At 40.5% G+C, this 24,740-nt stretch overlaps 2 protein-coding genes and 1 long non-coding RNA gene across 7 annotated transcripts in view; 2 read left to right on the forward strand and 1 right to left on the reverse strand.

Annotated features, from left to right (window-relative positions):
- Positions 1–984: 984 nt before the first annotated feature.
- Positions 985–3,463, reverse strand: LOC148216300 (uncharacterized). Its single transcript, XR_015795701.1, has 3 exons — positions 3,116–3,463; positions 2,363–2,475; positions 985–1,842 (listed from the first exon to the last, which is right to left on the reverse strand). It is a non-coding gene; the product is annotated as an uncharacterized LOC148216300 (long non-coding RNA).
- On the forward strand, positions 1,951–16,080 carry CNPY2 (canopy FGF signaling regulator 2). Of its 5 annotated transcripts, none has more exons than XM_015887674.3 (6): positions 1,951–2,086; positions 4,005–4,120; positions 6,131–6,246; positions 6,677–6,874; positions 8,788–8,884; positions 14,311–16,080. In XM_015887674.3, the coding sequence occupies exons 2-6, from the start codon at positions 4,033–4,035 to the stop codon at positions 14,388–14,390; spliced, it is 579 nt and encodes a 192-aa protein (XP_015743160.1). In that variant the 5' UTR covers positions 1,951–2,086; positions 4,005–4,032; the 3' UTR covers positions 14,391–16,080. The 5 variants fall into 5 exon arrangements, with proteins under 5 accessions (XP_015743160.1, XP_015743159.1, XP_007425842.1 ...); XM_015887673.3 differs by lacking the exon at positions 1,951–2,086 and adding an exon at positions 2,131–2,282; XM_007425780.4 differs by lacking the exon at positions 1,951–2,086 and adding an exon at positions 2,131–2,282 and having other exon boundaries at positions 13,992–16,078.
- A 3,682-nt stretch (positions 16,081–19,762) lies between these two features.
- The window catches only part of CS (citrate synthase), a 35,883-nt gene continuing 30,905 nt past the window's right edge, over positions 19,763–24,740 (forward strand). The window contains exon 1 of the mRNA XM_007425784.3: positions 19,763–20,041. Coding sequence (XP_007425846.1) covers positions 19,988–20,041 — 54 coding nt within the window. The 5' untranslated portion in view covers positions 19,763–19,987. The remainder of the gene's footprint in view (positions 20,042–24,740) is intronic.

Below are 24,740 nucleotides of genomic sequence, written 5' to 3' on the forward strand. Positions count from 1 at the left end.
ACCCTCCACCTACTGGAATAAGCAGCTGAGTGAACTTTCTATTAGAACTCAAAAAGTTTCTAAAGCAATCTTAAAATATACGAGTCATCAAGGCAATGCTATTGTCCTGCAGCAATAACATTGTATAATGCAAAGGTCGGGGCTTGCTGTTGGACAGAGCACAACTTCGTGTTTATAAGGATGCCCCTACTTGAGAAGCTGTTTAACTTTATGAAAGCCATACTTTGTGTCCCTTGCTTCAAATGCCCTGGTATGTAGAACTTGGCTGCATTTCTCTTGGGCCCACCTGATACTTTGCTGTCTCAGATTTTGGCTGAAACAATCCTTTGAGGTGAGTCTCTGATTCACCTCACTCTAGATTTTCCTCATCCCTGAGGGGGCAAATTGAATCTGATGTGCCTTATCGTGGCCTCTCACTACTGGTAATATTGTTATTCAGCCCAGATAAAGCCTTAACCAAACTCAAACAGAAGATTTGGGATTTCGATTTACAATATGACAGGGCCAAAATCTTTCACCCCTATCATGGCACAAAAAGTGCAGACAATTCCTACCTGCCTCTAAGATCCTACATATTCCTCATAGGAGTTTTTTTACCTTGGCCCCGACTGGTACACTACTTATTATGGAGACTATAGGAAAATATAGTGGTCTCTCATACAACCATTTGCTCAGATACAAAAGCTGAGTCAGTCACCTATCTATCGCTGCACTGCCCAATGTACCACCCATGGTGTCTGGCACTCATAAATCCAATTACCAAAAATTTTGATTTTTTCTCCGATCAAGAAATTACGATCTTCCTTTTAATTTCTATTGGAAATCACAATAAAGATTGCCAAGTTTTTAGTAATAGCTATGGCCTGCAAAAGCCCAGTGATATCCTTTTGTAAGGTTCGCTAGCCTGGATTCTATGATTTCCAATGAGACTCCAGACAGAGGTTTTTCCAAAGCAAACAGAGTTTTATTTCTGGCCAGAAGAAAAGCAGGGCGGACTGGTCTCTGTCCGGCTGGCAGAGAAAAGACAGAGAACAGCTACACCCAGAACAGTTTACAACAGCTTTTATACCTTTGTTATCAGGAAGCATCTAGGAGGAGGGTCACACACACAAGTGTACCCGCCTTCCAAGGTTGTCAAAACATTAGCTTAAGCAGCATAAACCAATAGTTAAGTTTCTAGTCCTCACTTGCTCCAAGGGTTCCTCATATAAAGCACTGCTTGCCCAAATCGTGCAGAGGATGTGGTTGCATAGTGTGGTTAGAAGCAAGACCAGGTGCAAAAGTTCATGCATGCTCAGGAAATGTGTCTAGGAGCTGGGAGGAGGAAAGAGGAAAACTGCAGATGTTTCCCCTTTTCAGGACCTCTGATACGAGCAAGCAAGACATTTGGCCTTTAGCTTAACCACATCTTCCCATTTCTTTTTGCAACTCTGCAAACTGTTAAAATGTCCCTTTACAATCAGCATAACTTTTATATGCTTAGCACCTTATAACTTTAGCATCTAGACTGACCCTTAGCCACACAGTCACTAGGTCAGCAAAAGCTTGAGGTACAGAAGCAAAGAAGCAACAGGCCGTTAACACTCCCTACATTTTTCTAATTATTGGTTCAAGTTTGGGGGGGTTGTATTTCAAATTTTGCACACGGGTTTTATTGGCCTGGGACCGTAAATACTGTACATGATTTGATTTGTTACTATAGCCATGCAGATGATGATGACTGTAGATAGCGGCTCAGATAATAAGTCACACCAACTTTCTCCAACTGCCGGCAGACACGTTGTAGTCTCACTCTTGCAACCATAGACCAGCGGATATATAGTCCCCAAGTCATCCTTGTTTCTACGAGAGAGCGAAGTTAGCAGTTAAGGAGGCGGGGCTTCTCTAGGTCCATGCCTTGGGGAGGTCTGGGCACGCCCCGCTGTCCTTCAACCTACAGCCCTTTTCCAGCCTAACCCCGCCCACCACCGCCACCTTGCCGCTCTGTTCGCCACGTGGGCCGGGGGGCCTCGAAGGGTCTTTTTGCGAGAATGAGTCGGCTTGGATGCGCCTGCTCTTAAAAGAGGCCGTTCCCGGAGTCTTACAAGTGGGTGTTGAAAGAAGAGTGGAGCAGGGGTTGGGAGGTGGCAGTTTCCGAGCGCGACCGAGGAAATGAAATTAGTTCGGACAGAAAAACAGGCGGACATTAGCCACCCTGGGAAAGAAGAAGGCTGGGAAAGCGCCGCTAGCCGGCACTGAATGGGGGATTCGGGTGCGCGAGGGTCCTGCTGTGGGGGATGCCGGTGAGAGCTAAGCAGCGGGAGCCGAGAGCTCGGAAACGGGGCCCCCGATTTAGGGAGGAGCAGTAGCGGGTAGCACTTACACGTTGGCGTAATGGAGCGAGTAAGAGCAGGGGCTAGGAAGTCCCGAATTCGGCTGTGCCACGCAGTGCACCGAACGCCTTTGGCACGGCGGCGGGCTCTGAAACTTGTCTCCCTATTTGCAAATAAATAATGGCGTGGCTTTAAGGATTATTGTTATAAAGATCTTAATATATGTAAAATAGTTGGAAAGCTGAACGGTTTATATACGTATATAAGTGGTGCCTCTGCTGTAAACACATGAGGACCGCTTTCTCAACTTGAATTTCAGGAGAGATGATAAATTGCAAATTTCATCCTAACTCTTGGGCATGCTGGTTGAGGCTAATAGGAGTTGTTTCCAAACCTCTGGGAAAAACACTGATACTGCGTATCCCTCCTAGAATACAAGAGTAGGAGTAATATTTTTAGAGTGTTGGGGGGAAATTAAAGATAGAATTGCTGTTAAAAAAACGGAACAAAAGTGGCAAATAATCGATGTTTTTGTAGGTATAATCGGTTCCCTTAATATCATACTTTCTCTAGTTGCATGCAATCCCTGTTTAATATCTTTCCTCGAGTTACTAGATGAAAATATATACTAGGATTGCCAAGCTTGGTGGTGAGAATTTAATTTGCCCTTGAGTACAAGCATCAAGCTACATGTATGATTCAACTCTGCCTTTAACTGAATGCATAACCAGACATTTCTATCAGGCTAAATTAATAGTACAAGCCTAAAATTTCAAGTAACAGCTTTTAGGTTTAGGACTCACCAGTAAAATTTCAGAATGCACATTTCAGCATCCCCAATTTAAAAAAAAATAAAAAAGAATTTCTGTGTATGGAAATAAAATGTTCCTAAGAAATCTTGCTGTCTTTGTGGTATGCTTCTTTCCTCCACATTGTAAAAATGTAGTCCCTCACATGTGCATCTGAACTGGTGTTGTTCTCTGTTGGAACTTAGGGGTGTTTCAATATAGTGAGGTTCAGGTTTGGTGGTTAGGGGCCTACAGAGGGGATCATGGGAACTGAAAAATTGGAAAACTATAGAAATCAATGAATAAATCAGGAAAAAATAAAGGATTGCAGATTTAATTTGAAAATCCAGTAATGTTTAGTAGTTGAGGTGTATTCTGGATCATCCTCTTAGTTTTTAATTGCCCTCAGTGAGCTCTGTTGCCTATTCTATTTAGAAACAGCTTAACAGTTTACTATATTTTCCATGTTTTGTCCTTCATTTTTCTTTTATGTGTTAGGCATATATCAGAGAGGGATTACTGTGAGTTTGATTGTCTACAGAAAGCACAGCAAGCTAGCAAACATTTTACAGTTCTGACTACTGTAGTTAAGAACAGGCAGGCATCTGGGAACCTGCAATGCTAATTGCTGCCTTTTGGCAGTTGCACAAAAGGTGCTTTGTATTCTAAACTTGAACTCAGCGACTAAATGCCACCTTTCAAAATACAGCTTCATATAGTAAATGGTACTACAGTCTGACTGAGTAGGGGCACTGGTCTGCTGGTGTTTTAGCTCATGCACATACTCGTGCTTTGTGAGGTGACAGAATTCTGAGGCCCTGCAGAAGCTTGCTTTTGGGTTTGAGGGTCCACCTCAAAAGAGCATTCATGCAGTCTTGCACTTAACATCTGACTTTATATGCAGGTTGTGGTCCTTGCCCACACCTGGAAAGATGAGTGGCTGGATTTCAAGCACGGTCTGCCTCTTATTGCTATTGAGTAGCGTTTGCACCCAGAAGAGCCAAGATCTCCGCTGTGGAGGTAAACTATTTTTAAAATTAATCTAATTAACAATAGTTAGGTAGAGTGCTTAAACATTTTAAAACAGAAAAATTTCATAGTGGCTTTTAAAATGTGCACCTTCAGGAAAATGTTTCCACGTTGGCTAATAAGGAATACCAGAGCTGCTCAGTTGAATTATATGTTTGAGTAAAGAGATAAGTCATTTCTGTGTGTGTATGTGTTTTGAATCTAGAATCTAGGTTGAATCAAGACCTTACAATAGAAGGTAGAGAAGGATGGCACAGGGTTTTAGTCTAGCTCTCAGCAGTTTCTCATCTGGTCCCTGGAGTTCTCATCCTAAAAAACTTCATTTGATATGCATGTCAGTTTTTTTGCAGCAAAATCTACACCTCTGCTTATACAAATATGCACTTCAGCTATTTGCACACGGACCAGCAGCTGAGATAGCTAAGCAAATGCATTATTAAAAGTCTTTTGCCCATATCTTATGACCAAATAATTAACATGCATATTAAACTACAACCATTGTTGCCACTTACTGAAAGGAAAGGATTAAAAAGCCAAGTTCACATTTACTTGTTAGGGCTAGTAGAACTTACCCTTCAAGCCTTGCTTTCCTTCACTTAGATAAATTCTTCTTCACCAAAGCCTTCTGCGTACCTCAGATAATGGTCTCTCCCATCTAATTGCAGAAGGACTTCACTTTTTTTCATTGCGGACTAAACAATTGGCATTAATTCAAATGCTGCATGGCCCATGTGAAAAGGCTGCTAAGAACTGGCTTCCAAATAACTATTTGAGGACCCAACCCAAGGCAGTGCCAGTGGTGGGAATTAACAACAGAACTGCATATAATTGGTGGTAGTTGGCTGCACGCTGGATGCTTTATGCTATTCCAAACATATTTTCCTCTTAATGGGCAGGCCGGGGCTGGGAACTGATGTTCTGCAATATTTGGAGAGCTACAGGTTGGTTAGTTCTACTTACACACAGAAGTATTTTTTTTGAACTTGAGAGATTATTGGACCTATCCTAGAAAACACCTTCAGGAAAGGATCATATTAACACCATCCTTTTCCTGCTGTTCCTTTTGTCTTGGATTGCTAGCTCCTGATTTGAAGCAGTACCTATTGTAATCCTGCTTGGTTATGAGTGATGGAAAAGAAGAGTAGGAAAAGGAACTTGTTTCATCCACTGCAGTGGTTAAGCTGCTGGCCTAGAAACCAGGAGACAGGGCATTCTAAGCCTCCCTTAGACATGAAAGCCAGCTGGGGGATTTTGGGCTAGTCACTCTCTCTCAGCCCAACCCACCTCACAGTGTTGTTGTGGAGAAAATAGGAGGCAGGAGTATAAGGTATGACCTTGAGTTGACCAAAATATATGTATGTTGATAAAAATATAACAATAATAGTAATGCTGCAATTGGTACTGAAGGCAAAGGAGAATTTGGCAATCCAACCTCCTTGCTGTTTATATCTCCTTGTCTGACATAGACTGTAAATTCTCTACTTAGATCCTACTAAATAAATTGTTACTAGACAGAGACACAGTCCCTTGGCATGGTTCCATCTGCAGCATGCTCTGTTTTAAATAATGCATTTGTTTAGCTGCCAAATGTTGAAGAATGTCATCAGAGAGAAATCATGGAGTTAATGCCTGAGTGATGGCTAGCTAGGAAGAAGAAGAAGAAAGGTTAAAATGGTACAGATGGCCACTTGAGTGACAACTAATGAGAAGGGAAGCCTGCTCTGAAATTTAGTTAATCTGAGCTCGCTAACACAAATTTACTCTCTTTTGTTCTTTTGCTGAGATTTTCAGCTGTGATTATAGGCTTGTTAATGACCTGGTGACTCAGTCCATCACCACAAAAAATGGAAATATGTTGTGAATCCTTGTATTATATACACAAATGTTTGGTGTGGACAATACTTATCAAAATTGTCCCTTAACCATTCTATATCTGACTGTATTGTTCTTGATAAATAATCCTCTTGTTAGTACTGATTCCTAAGTGATGTTTGCTTTTAGCATGCCGGGCTCTGGTGGATGAACTGGAATGGGAAATATCTCAAGTAGATCCGAAAAAAACTATCCAGATAGGTTCCTTCCGCATTAACCCTGATGGAAGCCAGTCCATAGTAGAGGTAATGTATTCTGTACTTGACACAGATTAGTCAAATCTTTGAAAGCTTCCATTACAATTGCTGAGATGGGAGAACTGGGAAATGGTTAAAAAGCTCGTGTGAGGGGGGAAAAAATTGAAGATTTTAAATTTCTGATGGATAGGTGCTCCTCTGGAACCATAGCAGGGTCCCAAACTTGGCTGTTGGCATTACAGTTTTCTTTGTCAGTCTGTTTGATATTTGAAGGTATGAAAGTTCAGAAATAATTTTATTTGTGAAGTACATGATGATTAATCATTCTTCTGTGGCATTTGTGAGAGTTTTCTACATCATATACTGTACCTCCTATGCCAGAACAAAAAGGGATTTGCAGTTGTCTTTGATAGTTAGGGAGGGCTTCTGTCATCTTTTTATTTTAACAAATAAAATCTTTTTAATCGTTTGCTGTTAGGTGCCCTATGCCAGATCTGAGGCTCACCTGACGGAACTGTTGGAGCACATCTGTGAGAACATGAATAACTATGGTGAGAAGGTGGATCCTTCCACCCACAGGAAGAACTATGTGAGAGTGATCTCCTTTGATGGGACCAAGATGGATCTTTCTGAAACCAAATTTGATGGTGATGTGACATCAAGACTGAAGTTTGCAGTAAGTGATCCAGAAGGCGTAGCTGGGTTAGGAAAAAGATGACCTTTCTTTTAGATGCTCCTAATTGTGATATATGGCTTTTCTGTAGAATGCAAGAGCCACACTAGATCAGAACAGAGGCATTTTTAGTTCATTATTCTGTTCTAAGAGTGGACAACCAGTTACCTACGAGAAGCTTATAAGTACATTCCCTTGTAGTAGTTATTCAGCTCAATCTAGTAGATGTTCTCCTTAACTTCACCAGCAGCTGCTATTGAGAGACAAGCTTCACAACTTAGTGAGAAATGGTTGAACTCGCATACATCAAAAGGTTTCAAGCAATCTCAGAAGGTCTCAAGAGACACAGTGGGTTTTTAACACACTGCAATTCTTCATTGATAAGGTACTTGTAATCTGTCTTACATGTAATCCACACCTGTATAACCATTCCCTACCTCACCCCAGTTTAAATTTTACATCAGTCTAGCTGTTTATGCATCTGATGAAGTGAGCGCAGCTCATTAAAGCTTATGCCTTTTAATAAAATGTGTTAGTTGGAAAAGATGCTATCAGGCTTCTTCTAATTTTGGGGCACCATAGACTACTAGTTTTCCTCTTATGACAGCTTAGTAGTGATGGGTTATGGTAACAAATGGCTGACATGCTAGTTATAATTTTATAGTTACAGCTAAATTTTGGTTATATGCTGTACAAGTGTGATGGAATGGAATTATGAAGGCCAGGCTCAGGGAGAAAAACATTTTCTTACATCTCCTGAGGAGCGTGGGAGATACAAGAGGATGAGACTGACACCTCCCTGAGGAATTCACACAGTTGTGGCTGGAGGACTTTGGGAGCTGGGGTTTTAGTCTGGGAAGATTCTTGCTAGAGGTTGTAGCTAATAAACATTGGTGGACTGAATTTACATGGTCTCTTGGAGTTCCTTGGGCTAGGCCTGACGACAAGATACATTGAGGAAGCAAAACTGATATTCCTACACCAAAGACTATGCATCACAAGCATAACTAGAAGAGACATCCAGAAAGGATAAAAGAAGACAACATTTATTTCTAAGACATTGCTGAACTCTGTGGTACTCTGGAGTCCACGTGCAAGGTTGCCCTATGAAAATACAGTAAATGTAAGGGGGAGCTTTAGAAAATGAGAGTGCCATCTCCCTTCCCTTCTGCTTCTAAAGCTTTGGGAATGTTTTCTTTGCTTAAGTCGAGAGCTACATGATTGTCTTCTTTTTCTCAGATTGCTGTTTCTCAAGTGTAGGGCCAGCAAAAGAGGAGCTCTGACTGCTTCAAAAAAGTTGCTTCAGAAAATGTAAGAGCATAGCACCTCTTTAACACAGCCATGTCTTTTTGGGGCTCCAGTTGCAAGATTGAAACTTATATAGCTGCTTTAATGAGCCAACTCACATTAAGGTGGCCATGTCCTTAATGCAACTCCTGTGTGGAACCTGAAAAAAGGCACAGGTGCTTTAAGGAAGTGCTGTACTCATGCTCTTGTGTGCTGAAGCGCCTTTTCCAAATCATTTTCAAAGCATGCACAGTCCTTTTACTCATGTGTTCCTGTGATTGTTTTGTTTGTGGAGGGAAATTTGGAGAGATGTGAAGGCATACATATTTGACTTCCACATATAATGAATGGAATTGCATCCAGAAAGAAGGGGTCCTCAGAATAACCTGTCCGTGGCTTCTGAAAAGAACAAGCTATATTATGCCAATTGACCACCTCTCCTTCCTTCCAATGGACTGTGTTTTCTCTCTAGTGCAGTTTGGCAGAAGGAGAGAGTTGTGACAACTGCTTTGGGTTTGGTTGGTCTAGCCTTACTGGGCTTTAGAATTGGTTTGGCCAGTAGACCTGGGGGAATAAGAAGCAGAGGTGTGAAAAAGCTGCTTAGCTGAATTCCTTGGTTCTCCTCACAGTGTGAGAAGATAGCTGAAGAGTACGAAGATGAGCTCATAGAATTCTTTTCCCACGAAGCAGAAAATGTCAAGGACCGGCTATGCAGCAAACGAACAGGTAAGCACAGAATCAGTAGCACGGTCGAGATTAAAAAGATGTGGTCTGTCATAGCTTTACTTGACCATCATTGTGGCACGAAAGGCAGGAATTGGTCTGCAGTCGTTTGCTGATTGCAAATTAAATTAAAAGCATACCGACCAGTTTAAAAAGGGTACAGTCCACCCTCAGCTTGGAAGCTCCCTGCGTGACTTTGGGCAGTCATTTTCTCAGCTCATCCTACCTCATAGGGTGGTGATTGTAGGGAAAATAGAAGGAGGGAACCCTTTGTACGCTGTCTGTAGCTTCTGAATGAAAGGTGGAATATATGTCAAATAAAGGGTTTATTGGTCAGCTGACTTTTAACTTTAAAATATTATAAAAATACTTGGAAAATATTTTGGATGGTAGATGCTAGAAGAGTATTTCTCTCTTTTTCAGAGGAGTTATGAATTTTTTATTATTGTCTCTTTGTACTGCTCTTAGATTTAAGTGCATACAAAATAAAAACACCACTACTTTTACTATAACCACATACATACATGGTTTCATATGTTGTCTTTTGTTCTTTAAACTTCTCACTTCTGTCTTTTTCAGGATCTCTTCAACTCCATCCAATCATGAGTTTCCTGTCTTTCCCTTCCTCTCAACTAATTCACTCTTCCTTCATAATTTTTTTTGTGATTGAATCCTCATTCATTTTCTCTGTACGACCAAACCATCTCAGTGTACTTCTTTAGTACCGCGCCCTTATTTTTGTATTCGGTAACCAACAAAACATTGCATAATTCAAGCTTGTTCACATTATTGTGCTTTCTCTAAATCAACAAACGTATAATAAATGTTCTTGCATCTTTCTCAGTGACCTGCTGAAAAGGAAAAAAATCTAGTTTGCACATCCCTTACATAGCATGAAGCTGTTCTGCACTTCTCAAATCTTGCTGATTGTCAACCCTTGTATCACTTAATCAGAATTCTGCCAACTACCCTCCCAGGCTGTCATAACAAATTCATCCCCTGTAATTGTTGCATTCGCTCATGCTTCCTTTTTCTTTCAGTTTTACTCTTTGACATATCACGATTGTTTCCATACGAATTTCTAAAATATTCCTTCCAGTATTTCTTCTCTTCAGTTTCATCCCAAATCATTTCATTGCTTTTATTCTTAATGCTCTTCACTCTGCTGGAGGCTTTTTGCTTGTCCGTCTTCATCCACTACCAAAACAATATTTTACTTCAGTCAAAATTGCTCTGCATTTTCTCTTCCTCTTTTAACAGTAACTGTAAGTTGGTCATTTTTTTTATTCATGGCATCCCCCCGCCTTTCAAAAGCCACCTGCAGACAAGTAGCTCAGACAGTTGGTAAGAGAAAAAAATCCTTCTTTACCAGAGAGGGATAGAGGGGAGATGATGAAGGCCGAAGGAAAAGAAAAGTTTTGGCTCTGCTTACTTTGGAATCTGGCTTTTAACCCAGATGTGGCCCTCCTGGTGGAAGACATCCCTCAGTAGAAAACAAGGTTCCTGCTTCATTTCAGACATCACATCAAATGTAATCATTTCAAATGCAAATCATAATTCTAGCTTGCAACAGACTAATGACCAGATCAATGACCAATGTAGGGCTGAGATAACAGTTCAAATCCTTTTCTGCCTGTGAATATCTCTTGTAACTTTGGGCTGGTGATCCTCTTTTCAGTCAGACTTACCTCTTGTGTAAAACATAAAGAATTCCTTGAGCTGAGGAGAAAGAATTCATCCATACCATCTTGAGATCCTTGGAGAAGCAATAGCAATGCAGTACAATACAAATGAATATGTTAAGGCAAGAAAAGACACTATTAAAATTAACTTCTGAGTCCATTGTTCAAAAATATCCTTCAGTACATCCAATGTTAAAATATTTTGCTTCATTCTGTAATTGGAAATTGAGTTTCAATGATCTTCTTTAATTGTAATCTTTAGTTCCCTCTAGTGTCCAGTGTTTAAGTCTTATTATGTTTTTTTTAATTCAAAACAAAAGCATTTTCCAGTGGGAAAGATTCTTTATGATTAATTCCAAAATGTTATTTCAAATTTATCTGGACCCTTAGTCCATTTGTAACTTTCTAAAATCAAAGTTTTAATTACCTTTTTGCTGTTCCCCCCCAAAATATTTTTAAATTCTTAAACTTGTAGTTCAGACTTCTTTCGCTAAGGATTGAAGGAAACTCACTCGGTGCTGTAAAACTTGTAGGTCCAAAGGTTCCTAATAGCTGAGAAGCAGTTAACAAGCAATTTCCGAAAGTGATAAGAAAAAAAAATGCAAATTTAGTGTCCTTTCAAAGGCACCAACCACGATTTGAGCAAGTTGGTTATTCCCTCATGTCCCAGAGCTCTAAACCCATCACAGACTGCTATCTTGCAGTCTCCTTGTGAGAAACAGTTCTCTAGAGCACTTGTGGGTGATCTCAATTCCTCTCCTTGTCCAGAGAGGTGGTCTATTTGCTGCCTGTTGTTGAAGAGCCAGTATATTCGCTGGCTCTTCATTCTGCCGCAGTCGTCAGCTCTGCTCTTCATGGAGCTGTATTCAGTCCGCAGTTTCTTCCCCATCCTATAGACAGACTGTGTCTAAAGGATGTTATGGAAGAGGAACAAGTTCTACCTGATAAGATTGAGACTGACTTGCAGTGGATTTAAAAATGACAGGCTACAAGAATGACATGGTAAAAGATGTTATACTGGACATACAAAAGAAACCAACTAATGTCTTAATAATTAAAAGAGATGTACAAACAACTAACCAAGAGAGTGACCTGGATAATTATCCTGTATTGGATTTACAAAAGAGGTTTGTTAAAGTTTTGAAGAATTTTGTGAGAAGGGACAAAGAAAAAATGAAAAGAAATCAAGTTCTATTTGGAAGGACTAAAAATCAAGATTGTTAGAAGTAAAAGGAAGGAATATAAAGTTGGTTTATTTGATTAAGGTTAAAATAGATATGTTGCTATCTCTGGTAACCCTTAACGGACTTTTGCTGACATCAGGACTGAAATGATGAGGCTTTATGGATTTGTTTATAGATAAGAAATGGGATATGGGAAGAAGAGATCATTTGTTGTATTTTAAGAGAAGGTGATAAGTTACTAAAATTGTTTATATTTGTGATGAAGGTGGGAAGTCACTTTTTTTTCTTCTTCACTATATTCTTATTTTTTCTTTTCTAATTCTCTTTCTATTTTTTTCCTTTTTTTGTTTTCTTTTCTGTACCTTCTACTTTTTCTTATTCTTTTAATTTTTTTCAGTTTGTATTAGTTTTTACTGTTGTAATTTTAATCTTTAATAAAATTACTGTTAAAAAAACAAGACAAGAAAGGAATATACCTTTAAAATCTTTCTCTGTTTTTCTCTTTGGAGTTCTCAGTTTCATCACACAAAATCTGGAGGTGAAGCAATTATGGTTTAATTAATTCTGGTTTTCCAATTCAAATATTGGCTGAAATCACAATCAGGAAACCTATTTCAGATTACAATTTATACTTTTAATTTGGTGATTCCAAATTCTAGCCTGACACATCAAGCTATAATATTTCATGGGAAGTCTGGAGTCTTCCCATGAAAGATTGCATGTTGGCTATAGAATTGCTGCCTCTGGAATAGGGCTAAGAAAAAAAAATTATGAATTATCTACAGTAAGGGTTGGGGAGCCTTTCCAGCAATTCCAGTCAGCATAACTATGGAGAAGAATGCTGGAAGTTGTAGTTCAGCAATATCAGAAGAACACCAGATTCCCTCCCCACCCCCCCTTTGACCCTCCATTACAGATTTTACAAAGTAGAGGTTTACCCAGTGTCCTAGAAACTCCAATGATCATTCTCTGGATTGGGAGGATATTGAAAACTGCTTACAGTCTTTTATAACTATATGCTGCTTAAAACAGTAGAAGAGATTATTTTCTCTTCGTTCTCTCTGTGTATTTTCCCTGGCTAGGGGAGAGGTGACAAGCATCCAGTTGCCAAGACGCCATTTAGGAAACTGACTTTTCCTATAGCATTGACTTATTTTTGGATTGCATATCTGGCTGTGCTTGTTTCCACCTGTCCTTTGCCCTCTTGTGTTTGAGGAGTGGAAACTTGCCACGGTGCTACAGCCAAAGAGCAGCAGCCATTTTCTGACCGTTAGAACACTGTGTAGTACTTCCTGTTGGCTGTGATTTCAATTTCATAAGTCTTTTGTAACAGCCAGCTAAGAAATTAACATACAAACCCTTATTTCTGTGCTAAAACCTGACAAGGAAGTCTATGGAAAGTTACATTCTTTAGAGCCATATAATACTATTAAGTGCAGCAAGATGAGGGTGACAGCTACTGTTGGCTTGAAGGAGTGGCCTTAATAATTGACGTGGAGTGAAATCAATTGCATATTCACCTGATGATCTGTCCATACAATCAGTTTGCCAGAATTCTTGGAATTACGTGGCATGGCTAGATCATGATGTTCATACTGATTAGGAAGATAATAAGTACAGTAAACTCTGCTTGATCCTCTGGCAATGTTTGAGTCATCAAGGATCCAGCTTTTTATATGAATGAAAAAATGGAGATTGACAAAATTGTAAGTCGGCCTCTTAAGCTAGACCAGGTTTCAGGAAATAAAACATGGCTGGTAGGCGTGCAGGCAACATCAAGATTCCCGGGTCATAAGTTGTGCAGGCATGGGCTTAGGGAACACATGATTAATTAGAATGAGAATGTTAGAGCTTTTTTGTGAGTTTTCTTCTTGTCCTAAGAGAATAATCTGAGTTGTTATTAGGGTTTGGAGGTAAGTTTTAAAATGAGTTGATGTAGTATTAGCAGAGCCTGGGGAGGGAGAAAGGAAGGCAGGCAGGCATAAACATGATGGAATTCTGGGAATTGAAATCCACACATTTTAAAGTTGTCAAGGTTGAGAAACTGATTTAGGAGATAGTGTGAGCCCAGGCTTAGGAAGTAATTCAAAGTCAAAAACTGCTGATTGTATAGAGGAGGTATGATTACTGTCATTAAATTTTCTCTTGGGAATTGTTACTAATATTATATTGGGTAAGTGTGGACTAGTCATGTCGGCTAGCTGGAAGTTCTTGTAGTAATGGGAACTGATGCTTCTTTTATAGATCTTTGTGACCACGCCTTACATCTCCAGCATGATGAACTGTGAAGTGTAATGGCTGACTGACCTGGTAGAAGACTTTGTCTAATTCTTTGTAGACTACTTCCTTTTTCCAAGCGCCTGTAATTATTGTCCCAGCAGTTGTCTTTCAATTTGGGGGAAAATGCAGAACATCCTGGAAACTGAAGACTGTGGATCAGAGGAGAGCAAAAAGTCCCAAGACAAGCTTCTTTATAGAATTTTGTGAAGCAAACACAAGATGACGGATCCATCATTTGCCTTTTTAAAGCACAGTCTAATTAGATTTTTTTCTTTTGTAAAAGGAAAGAAGAGATTTCTATCGGAGGATCAAAGTCCACTTTCCAAATGTATGTATAGCCATTGTTACTGTTCTAATTTTTAAACAAAAAATGCTTTGTGGCTGTATCTAAATTGAATTGTAGATTGACTCAAGCAACCAGCAATACAACTTCCAGAATTAGTTCCAAAATAGAATTTGAGCAGAAGAATCTAGTGAATTCCACTGTGGCTCTTGAACCCATCTTATTAAGATCTGGAGCGGGGTGGTCATTTGTATAGCCTTTCTCTGAATGGGGAAGATAAACAGAACTTATATAGATGTCCTCATTATAAAGCCAAAGAGGGAACTATTGTATAGAGCCTCCCCCATCTTCAGCACAAATGTGAACTATTGTTATGATGGGCGTACAGAGGCCGCATAACATTGTTACTGTGCAGGGATTGCTCCACGCTGTAGGTGGAGCGTTTGTAGAACATACCCATTTCGTTGTTACATGGGTCAGCTGTGATGTGTGAACAGCCGCCTGACCTCAGATAGTGGCCTCTAGGAACAATTGGCCATATTACAGAAATTCTGCACAAAGCGTTTAGGTCAGATAGCAAGCCAATCTATATAGTCTGTATGTGAAATGGTTACTGCACAACAATCTTTATTGGCTTTTAGATTGGCTGCTATCTTGCCGGAAAGCCAGAGTGTGAGATGTGAGATTCAGGAATCTGCTGATTTGGAGCATCAGACACTTGGGGAATGGGGATAATACTGTACCCTTCAAAGGGTTTTATAATGGTTTCTTTTAACATATGTTTTCAAGGGTGGCTAAAATATATTCCAGTGATGTCAAGAAAATAAAGTGGAATTGGGTCCTACTCTAATTGGCCAGTGTTGTTGTTTTTTTAAACTGAAAAGAGCAGGGCGTTACAATACAACTGTGTATTGACTTTACTGCTATAACAACAATTTCAGATTCTTTCAGCTTCCAGCAGGAGTTCAGTCATTTGCATCATCAAGCACGTAGCCTCCCAAATTTATTCAGACAATGTCCAGAAGCATGCTGAATTCACAAAACCAAACAAATCATATTGCAAATGAACTCAGCCTTTGGTTTGCTTCCATTATTTCCTTCAACTTTAACTATCTATTTGTAATATGAAATAATACTACTGGCCTGTCTTTTGGGATGGTGGGAAAGATTACTACCTAAGACAAATGATGCCATTTGGTTATTATTAATTGCAGTGATTTTTAAGCAACTTTGCTTAAAATTGAGTTTTCCCCTTGCTGTTATTTAATGTAGCCCACTGTATTTTCTGATAGTTTACTGAATTTGATGGTTCTTTGGGCCTAACTGGTCTAATGAATACAAGCCTCTAGCCACAGTGATTAGGAGTTGGAGGTGCAGAGTTAGGAGGTAGGAATATTCCTTGTCAGAACACCCTTTCCCTCTTCTCAACAATTTGCTGCAGTATAGGTGATCTTTCTGAATTTGTCTTTTCCTTGAAACATGCTGAAAATGATTAATTCAGCAGATTCTGCAATGTTTTGCTCACAGGACTCTGAAATGCCTTCTTCATCCAGAAGCAATAGTAGTTAGCACCATAACCACAGATATCATAATATACATTACCCTCTTTTACAGGAACTAAATAGCAATTGTTTGCAGATTTTTTTTTAATTCATTGAGTACATTGCTGTAAATTTATTTTGGCAGAGTCCACATATAGTGCTTAGCTATAAAGTGATTGGTTTGGCTTTGACTTAATGTTGTGCAAACATGGCCAGCTACAATAAACAATTGTTAAACCATGATTTAATGCAATGTGAACCAGATCAGTGTCTTCCATATCACTTCCAATTCCCATTTTTAGGGAAGCAGTGAAACTTCTCAAAAGCAAGTGGTTGCATTTTCTGTCTTTATTTAAACATTTTTTCATTAAGGCAGAAAATGATCAGGCAGTTCACACTTTAAATTATTTACAAAAGGCAAGAAAAGCAGGGTATGTTAAAAGTTAAGACCAGCGCATTGTATTGGGCTCAGAAGCAGATTGGCAATCAGTGTAGGTGAAACAACATTGGGACACTAAGAGCAAAATGCGTATTACTGGACTATAGTATTAATTGCTGCATTCTAAATTAATAGAAATTTCCAAACATTTTTCAAAGGTAATTTAGTCTCCTGAAACAGAAATTACCTCTGAGTTATCTCTACTTCTATAGTTCTATGGACCTTTCCAAAACAGCACTGTAGCTCTGTTCATTTGTGACAACAGGAAAACAATGAAGACCACATGATATTGGAAACAGTGAGTTTATGCTTCTGTAAGGAACAACCATCACTCTCAAGGTCACATTTGTGTGCATTGCATCTGCATGAAAAAAAAAAACTTGTTAAACAGTGACATTCAAAAATGGTTACTTGCCTTGCTAAGATTCTGTTGTCCCTCTTGCACCCCATATACATTTACATAAATGAGGATTCTTTATATAGAAAAGGGATGTCTATACTGCTGTCTTGAATTATAGATGGACAAAAGACTCCATTGTGGTTTCAGAAGGGAATGCTAGAATGACATTTTGGTTCAGCTTGAAGACTGCACTCTGTCACTTACCTGCTGCGTGAGAATACAGGCTAAAGGCAGAATGTGTATTTGGAACTTAGCAGATTTCAGGAGGGTATGCAATCGGTAAGGCACTTGGCCAAATGGAGCAAGAGGCATAGACCAACCTACTGGCTAAGGAAAGGCCTTTGTCCTGCAATATCTCTTGCGTTATCACTCTTCCCACACTCTTCGGATCTGCATTATGTCAATACTAGCGCAGTGCTGAGTGATGTTCTACTACTGCACCAGAAAGAGGCACACTTCTGATGGAGGCCTTTGTCAAAAGCTGAAGGCATGGCCTTTGTAAATGCTTCAATGAAAGAGTTGGACTTTTCCTGTTCTGTTGCTTGAGACAAAGGACAAGATGATGTCTTCTGTTGCTGACTGGATGGGACTAATGATTTAACTTTACTTAACACTGGAAAAGGACAGTACATTTGAGTGTGTTTGCTCAGGGAGGCAAAACAGGGTCCTGTAGCACATGGCTCCTCACTATGGCTCCTACACCTTGCAGTTGCTTTCCATTTGCTTTTTGAAGTAGGTATATCATTTAAAAAATCCTGATTTATACATTGCACTAAGCTATGCATCAATGTGGCATTTATTGGTTAGATTCACAGTTGTACAAAGCCAGTAGTTGGCAAATTGTTAAAAAGCTATATTAACCTTTGAGGAGCACAGGGTGTGTGTTGGGTAATGACATCAGGTAGATGTGCTTGAGCATAGGACCAAGGTCACAGAATATCCATTTTTATTTTTGTTTTAATCACAGTGGAAAGATGGCCACTGCAGAATTGTATTGCTGCAGAATTTTAGCAATATGATTTGATGATGCTCTAGGGACTGCAGACTTTCTATCCCTGAGCTAAACAAATACGGTTTTCGCTTAGCATGTTTATCTAGTCGTTGTTATAACCCATGTTTTATAGCTTTTGGCATGTAAGAACGAGAAGAAAATAGGCATGTAAGAACCAAGAAAATAGGGAAAGGAGTACGACAAGGCTGTATACTGTCACCCTGCTTATTTAACCTATATGCAGAGTACATCATGAGAAATGCCAGACTGGAAGAATCACAAGCCAGAATTAAGATTGCAGGGAGAAACATCAACAACCTCAGATATGCTGATGATACCACCCTAATGGCAGAAAGTGAAGAAGAATTAAAGAGCCTCTTGATGAGGGTGAAAGAGGAGAGTGCGAAAGCTGGCTTGAAACTCAACATTAAAAAAACTAAGATCATGGCATCTGGACCCATCAATTCCTGGCAAATAGAAGGGGTAGAAATGGAAGCAGTAACAGACTTCATTTATCTGGGCTCCAAGATCACCGCAGACGGAGACTGCAGCCATGAAATTAAAAGACGCTCCTTGGGAGGAAAGTTATCGCAAACCTAGATAGCATATTAAAAAGCAGAGACATCACCTTGCCGACAAAGATCCGCATAGTCAAAGCTATGGTTTTTCCAGTAGTAATGTATGGCTGTGAGAGCTGGACCATAAAGAAGGCTGAGCGCCGAAGAATTGATGCCTTTGAACTGTGGTGCTGGAGAAGACTCTTAAGAGTCCCCTGGACTGCTAGGGGGTCAAACCAGTCAATCTTAAAGGAAATCAACCCTGACTGCTCATTGGAAGGATTGATAATGAAGCTCAAGCTCAGATACTTTGGTCACCTAATGCGAAGAGAGGACTCTTTGGAAAAGACCCTGATGCTGGGAAAGATTGAAGGCAAAAGGAGAAGAGGACGGCAGAGGATGAGATGGTTAGATAGCATCACTGAAGCAATGAGCATGAAACTGAGCAAACTCAGGGAGGCAGTGAAGGACAGGAAGGCCTGGCGCAATATGGTTCATGGGGTCACAAGTCGGACACGACTTAACGACTGAACAACATGTAAGAACCTATCCAGTCATGGTTTGTTAAAAAACTAGCTACTACAAAGTGTACAGCCTATGATACAGTCATAATTTGTAGCATTAAGATGACAAATGGATGTGACATTTTGCTATTCCACTATACCAGAACAGTATTTGCATGTTTTACCATTCAACTGAAATATCTTCCAACTACTTTTCTTCTAACTAGACTTCTCAGTCTTTCATTTTAGTGTTATAAACTAATGCTTTTCAGATGTTTCCATTTCACCTTCCATCAGCTGTAACCAGTAGAGTCAATGGCAAGAGATTGTGGAGTTGCAATCCAAAACATGTTATTTATTGCACAAATTGTTATGCCCTTATTCCAAGATACTACATGCTCTAAATCTTAAGGAATTCAGTGGTGCTCCTTTGAAATAGAATTTGTACTAGAGATGTTTACATATAACAGCAAGTTTTCTTCCTGGTTTCTTTGGCAACGTGTAGAAGTAACAACGCTGGTGGTTTTGTTAAAGCGTGACAGTGTCAACAGCATCACAACCACTGGAGTCACTGTGACCTTTCTCCCTGTGCGAATGGAATCCTGCTGCTTTATTTGTCCATTCTCTGTGAGCCAGCTAGGCTTCTCTGCTTTTTGACGGTCTATTGAAATCTAAAAGGAAATCCATCTACGTGCATGTACACACGTGTGTGTGTGTGTCACACACCCTCACAAGCACCTTTCAGAACATCCCGGCAAGGGAAATTAAAGCCATTCCCGATGGGGGCAAAGCTGCTTCCCACCCTCGCGAAACGGGAAGCCGAGGCGAGCTGAGCCCACGTTGAAGCTGAGACGAGCGAGAGCGCGCGCAGCGCGCAGAGGGACCTTCTAAGGCGCCTAGATCGGACGCTTCGCTCAACGTTCGATCCCGCCCTTCCCGCCCCTCCGCGCGCAGCAAGCCCTGCCCGTCACCGCGCCGCAGCCAATCGCGGCGCTTCCCCGCCGCCGGAAAAGAGGCGCGGCTCTTTCGGCGAGAGAGAGCGACTCTGTTAATGCCGCCTCGGGCCTTCTCCCAGCCTTGCTCCGCCCTGACGCTGCCAGGACCCAGCCCGGCGCAGCCCGCTCGTCTTCTCCCCTGCCCCCGGTCTCCGCCGCCTGCTTTCCTGCCCGCCTCCCAGACTGTCCCCTTTCCGAGGGCGGCTTCTGGTTTCCCCTTCGCCGCCACGCCAGTTTGATCGGTGCTCGCCATGACCTTGTTGACTGCCGGTAGCAGGGCGGCCGCGCGCCTCTTGGGAGCCAAGGTGAAGGCTTTTCCCCTCCCCCCGCTGCGCTCCTTCCCTTCCTCGGCGGGTGGGTTTGGTGGCTGCTCTCGCAAGCGCCACGTCCGCTGTGCCGCGGCTTGGGCAGGCGAGGGGGGAAGAAGAGGCTGCAGCCTGTCACCGCAGGGCAGCCCTGCGCGTGTCCGCGTGGACATTCTCAGCGCTTCCTCCCACCTCGCCTTGCAGAAGCGCGCCTTGGCCAGGGTGCCCCCTTTTGCTGGTGCCAGTCCTACGGACGCGTGCAGGTGCGCTTGGCACGCGGGGTTTCTTGCGTCCTTGGGTAGAGACCGTCTGTTCCCCCGCTGCGTCCCTCTCTCTCTCTCTCTCTCTCTCTCTCTCTCTCTCTCCAGCAGCTGCGATGACGGGAGAGTACGTTTAAATGTTCTTTATTCTCGCCCTTTCTCCGGTCTTGTCCCGCTGTCGTAAAGAGAGAATCATTAACGCTTCGGCGGGGGGAGGTCTTAGAAACGGCGTTAGTAGTTGGAGATTTGGCTCTGAAAGAGCAAAAATGCTGTAGGGTAGCCCTTTTTTGTTGCCCTCACTACTGCGAAGTTTGACCATCTTCGGCTTGGTGGTATGCTTTAGGCCTTGGCGGGACGGCTCACTCTTTTTCCGTTCACGTGACCTCTAAAGGGGAAGCTCTGATGTGTCAACGTTCAATTTATATATGATATACTCAAATGCAATTTTAAGTTGGTATTTAGGGGAAAGGTGCATGCCGGGTGTTCATGCTCCTTTGTAAGGCATGAGACTGGTGTGGCTAAACTGCTTGAGCTGATGGAAATACAGCTTGGAAAGTGTCTGCCTCTATTTCCCCCTCCCCCCTTCCTGATCTCCCTTCCCTATTAAGTAATCTGATAACTTGGAGAACGCGTCCATTGGTAGGTTGCTTAGAAGGCAGTGAAATCCACTGTTACATTGAGCTTTTTCTTCGATGGTTTCCAGGGATTTCCACAAAATGGAAAGTGAGTTTTGTTTTAAACATGAAACAAAGCATTTCGTCCCAGAAATTATTTTGACCTGTTCTGGACAGAGTGCAGTTTGGTAGAAATAAAACCCAAAATGTTTTTACTCTTCTTTATTTCAATAGAATAAAAACCTAAAACACTTTCTGGTGTTCTGACTATGGAAAACAGTAGGATTCAGAATGAGCTTTTGAGGCTGCCAAAATCTGGATGACCATTGGATAGCAGCAAAGAAACAGGACCCTGTTACAGCAGCTGAAACAAAATGTACCATCTGAACAACTCCTTTCAACCCATACCCACAACAAAACAGCTGTTCTAGACTATCTGGAAAAAACATCCAAAACATGCTTATTTTGGTTTATGCATAAACCACTTAAAACTAGCTGTTCCTTGTACTGAAACTATTTTGTGCATCCTTAATAATGTTGTATCTGCAGAGGGTTGGGCCTGCGTTTTTTCCTTTCTGTAATTTGGAATGGGAGTGGACTGCCTTTTAATGTCAGCAGTCAGGCTGTTTGTTGTTGCTGATATTTTTTAATGTGACAGTGGTCATCAAGTACATTGAAGGGGGCGGAGTAAGCAAGTAGTGCCTTTGGAATGTAGTCTGACTGCTTTGTCAAAGACCATTTTTCTTATCTCTCACAATTTTTTGCTTCAAACTGGCAATGTTAAAGCTATTAAATATATTGGAAGCATTCAATTATATATTCATGTGCAGTAATAGGCCATAGTCATTTCTGGGAACATGTTCTTTAAGATGGCAATTTCCCTCTTTGCATATTTCCTCTTAATATTCTCTTTTGGCATACAGTCCCATTATCTGACTTTTTCAGAAAGTTCAATAGCCTGTTTGCTCTCATCTTGCCAGGGAGTTTGCCCATGACCTGTTTGTAGGGCAAACAGATTCTCTTTTTTTAATTTGGTCTCCAGACCTACTAAGTTCCCTAGCAAATGGATTCAAATGGCTGATCCCAGAGCATTTATTTTTAGATTTATTTACTCTTTCCAGTTCCTGGTTTTTTCCCTGCCCTGTTGCTGTACTCAGCAATTTTTTTTAAAATTTAATCTGAGCCAATTTTGGGTGGAACAGAGATGTGGTACTTACCTATACAAGAAACATGGATAGTGAAGATTAGATGAAAGCCAGATAAACTGCATTTGTAATGACCTGCATAAACTGCTGATCTTTATGTTCTTAATCCCTTTTTGCTTTTGACTGCTGCTTTTTTTTCTTTTTGGTTTAATTTTGTCTTTTTTATATCTGTATATTCTATTGTCTTCTGCAAGTAATTGCATTTCTACCACTCTTCAGTCTATTCGATGGAAGTTGAAAGCAGTGTTTTCTAGGAATAGGATATTTAACATGCTCTTGGGGTCTGCTGTAGGGTTAGGGATATCCATGAACATGTGATTCTCCCTGCTATGTTAGCTTTTTATAAGTGGTAGCAGGTATTCCAGTTCCAGGAGCAAGTAGCATTGTTAATAGCTTGAAGTTTGGATCCCTAGCATGATTTATCACATGTGCTTTTCTAGAACCTTCAGTACCTTAGGTAAGTGCTTGCTTTGGAAATATTCATCCAGCTTGTAGATTGTATCCTGTGGTGTCAGTCTGCTTGATGGAATGTATTCCCTTCCTCCTGCAGGTTCCCACATTTTCTGTGCAGGGCTGGAAGATCCTCAAGAGCAAATGTATGGGAGGTTGAAGAAAAAAAAAAAGGGCTAGTCTTGTACTACTAGAAATTCACTTTTTTGAGTGTAGCTTAATGGCTCCTATATTTATATGATCATGGACATTGTCCTGATTGTTATTTAAAAGTGCCTGTAAGTGATCGTTAAATATCTTTGTGGGTGGGATGTATTGTAATTGGAATGACACTTCTTTTAATGCCTTAGTTTCATTGATAGAGAAACACTTGTCTTAGGAGTAGTTACAAGTTTAGGAAAATGATGAACCCAGTGACTGGGTTCATGATTTTAAGCCTGGTTTATTGTATGTAAAGTGTGAAACTTTAGGGGTGGAAGTCTGAGTCCCTGGTGCTTGAGAGCTTGGAAAAGGCTGTAAGTATGCTTGGACTGTTGTTGTGCAACTAGATGCAAATATGATTTATTTGCCTACCCAACTGTAATCAGCGGAACAGGTGTCTGCCCACTTTTTGTGTAGAGGGAGGATATGTTGATTAGAAACTTAGCTTTGGCCTAAATTTCTGTTAAAAGTATGTCAGATATTCTTTAACATCAGCCCAGTCTTTACTTCTAATATTATGTTCTGAAAATAAAGATGTTCTGAGTTTACATACAGTTTCTGGAATTATAAATGTAATCGTGTATTAAACAAGGAAAAGAGGGTAGGTACTAAAAGCAAAAGAGCAGAAAGAGGGAAGAAAGGAAGTCCTAAGTGAAGGAAGAATGTTATTAATCAGACTCAGGTCATTTTGAATAGACACCTTTTTCAAGGGCATTATATAGAACAAGCATAGAAATAAAAAATATATATTGTGATGCTTGTTGTACAATAAATAGGCCAAACCCAGAAACATTTACTTGCTGTTTGGTTACAATTTAAAAAAATTAAAAAGCATTATACAGGTAGAAGCGTTAAAACATGTAGCTTGTTCAGTATTACATGAATTTTGAAAAAGACATATAGTCTCAAGGAACTAATTCATATTCAAAAATAAAAGTAAAAATGGCAAAACTTTCACTTACAATAAACATTTAGGTGACTAATTAGTATGTTTAGCCAAAGACAGTTAAAATATACTTGTGTAGCTTGTTTCAATTCTAAACATGTAAAAAGGACTTTTTGATCTCAGATTATACATATGCTTATGCTGACAAAAAAATCCACTTGTTGGAATGGATGAATGAAACATATTCAGCTTTGCTTCCTTTATTCTATAACCTTTATTTGAAGTCAGGAACATATATTGTTGGACCTACGAAGTGATTTTTTAGTACTTGCTGTTTCTTCAAATCCGAAGGGGCCTGCACTCAAATTAACCAAGCTCTGACCTCTGGAGTTTCTCAAGGTGAATTTTTGTTGTGTTTAATACAGCATGCTGTATTATATGTCTATAGGTAGTTTTTAAAACAAAACAACCCCCCCCCCAAAAAAACTAAAAGCAAATAACACCACACAGATATGCTTTTTTTATAAATAAATGTAGTAAATATATTTGACAGCCCTATTGTGTCAGCTTCAAATAAGGAAGGGTGCTTGGTTTGATTATGTCTTGTAAGAGACTCTCCAAGTTGTTTAGACAATAGCTCTGCTGCTCGTGGTAGGGCATCACAGCAGCTTCACTCTGTGCTCTCAGATTTGGCTTAACTCCATGCTGTCATTGGGGCCACTTTTACTCTTCCTCTTGGATGCAGTTTAAGGCTGTGAGGAGAGAAAGAAGAATAAGGAAAGCCTACTGGGTAGGTGCTGAACCTTGGTTTGAATTGGGAGTCTGTAAATGAAAAGAACAGAAAGACACAGACACAGAAGTTCTTGCTTAGCCAGTTGGTGAGGTTTCTCCCTCAGTGAATTAACAGCCATGCTCTGATTCATTGGTAAGGTTGCCCTTGGCAGGCTAGCATCATTCAGGTGCTGATAACCAGGTTCAAATGACACAGAAGCACTTGGCTGGCTTTGTCACCTTAATTGTACTCATGCTTGAATGGTGCATAGGGTGACTGTGGTGCTAAATATTGAGGGCTCTATAGAAACT

The sequence above is a fragment of the Python bivittatus genome, unplaced genomic scaffold, assembly GCF_059951505.1.
Source record: "Python bivittatus isolate LINGU-HERP-01145 unplaced genomic scaffold, Pbiv_v1 ctg000220_np1212, whole genome shotgun sequence".
NCBI classification, from domain to species: domain Eukaryota; kingdom Metazoa; phylum Chordata; class Lepidosauria; order Squamata; family Pythonidae; genus Python; species Python bivittatus.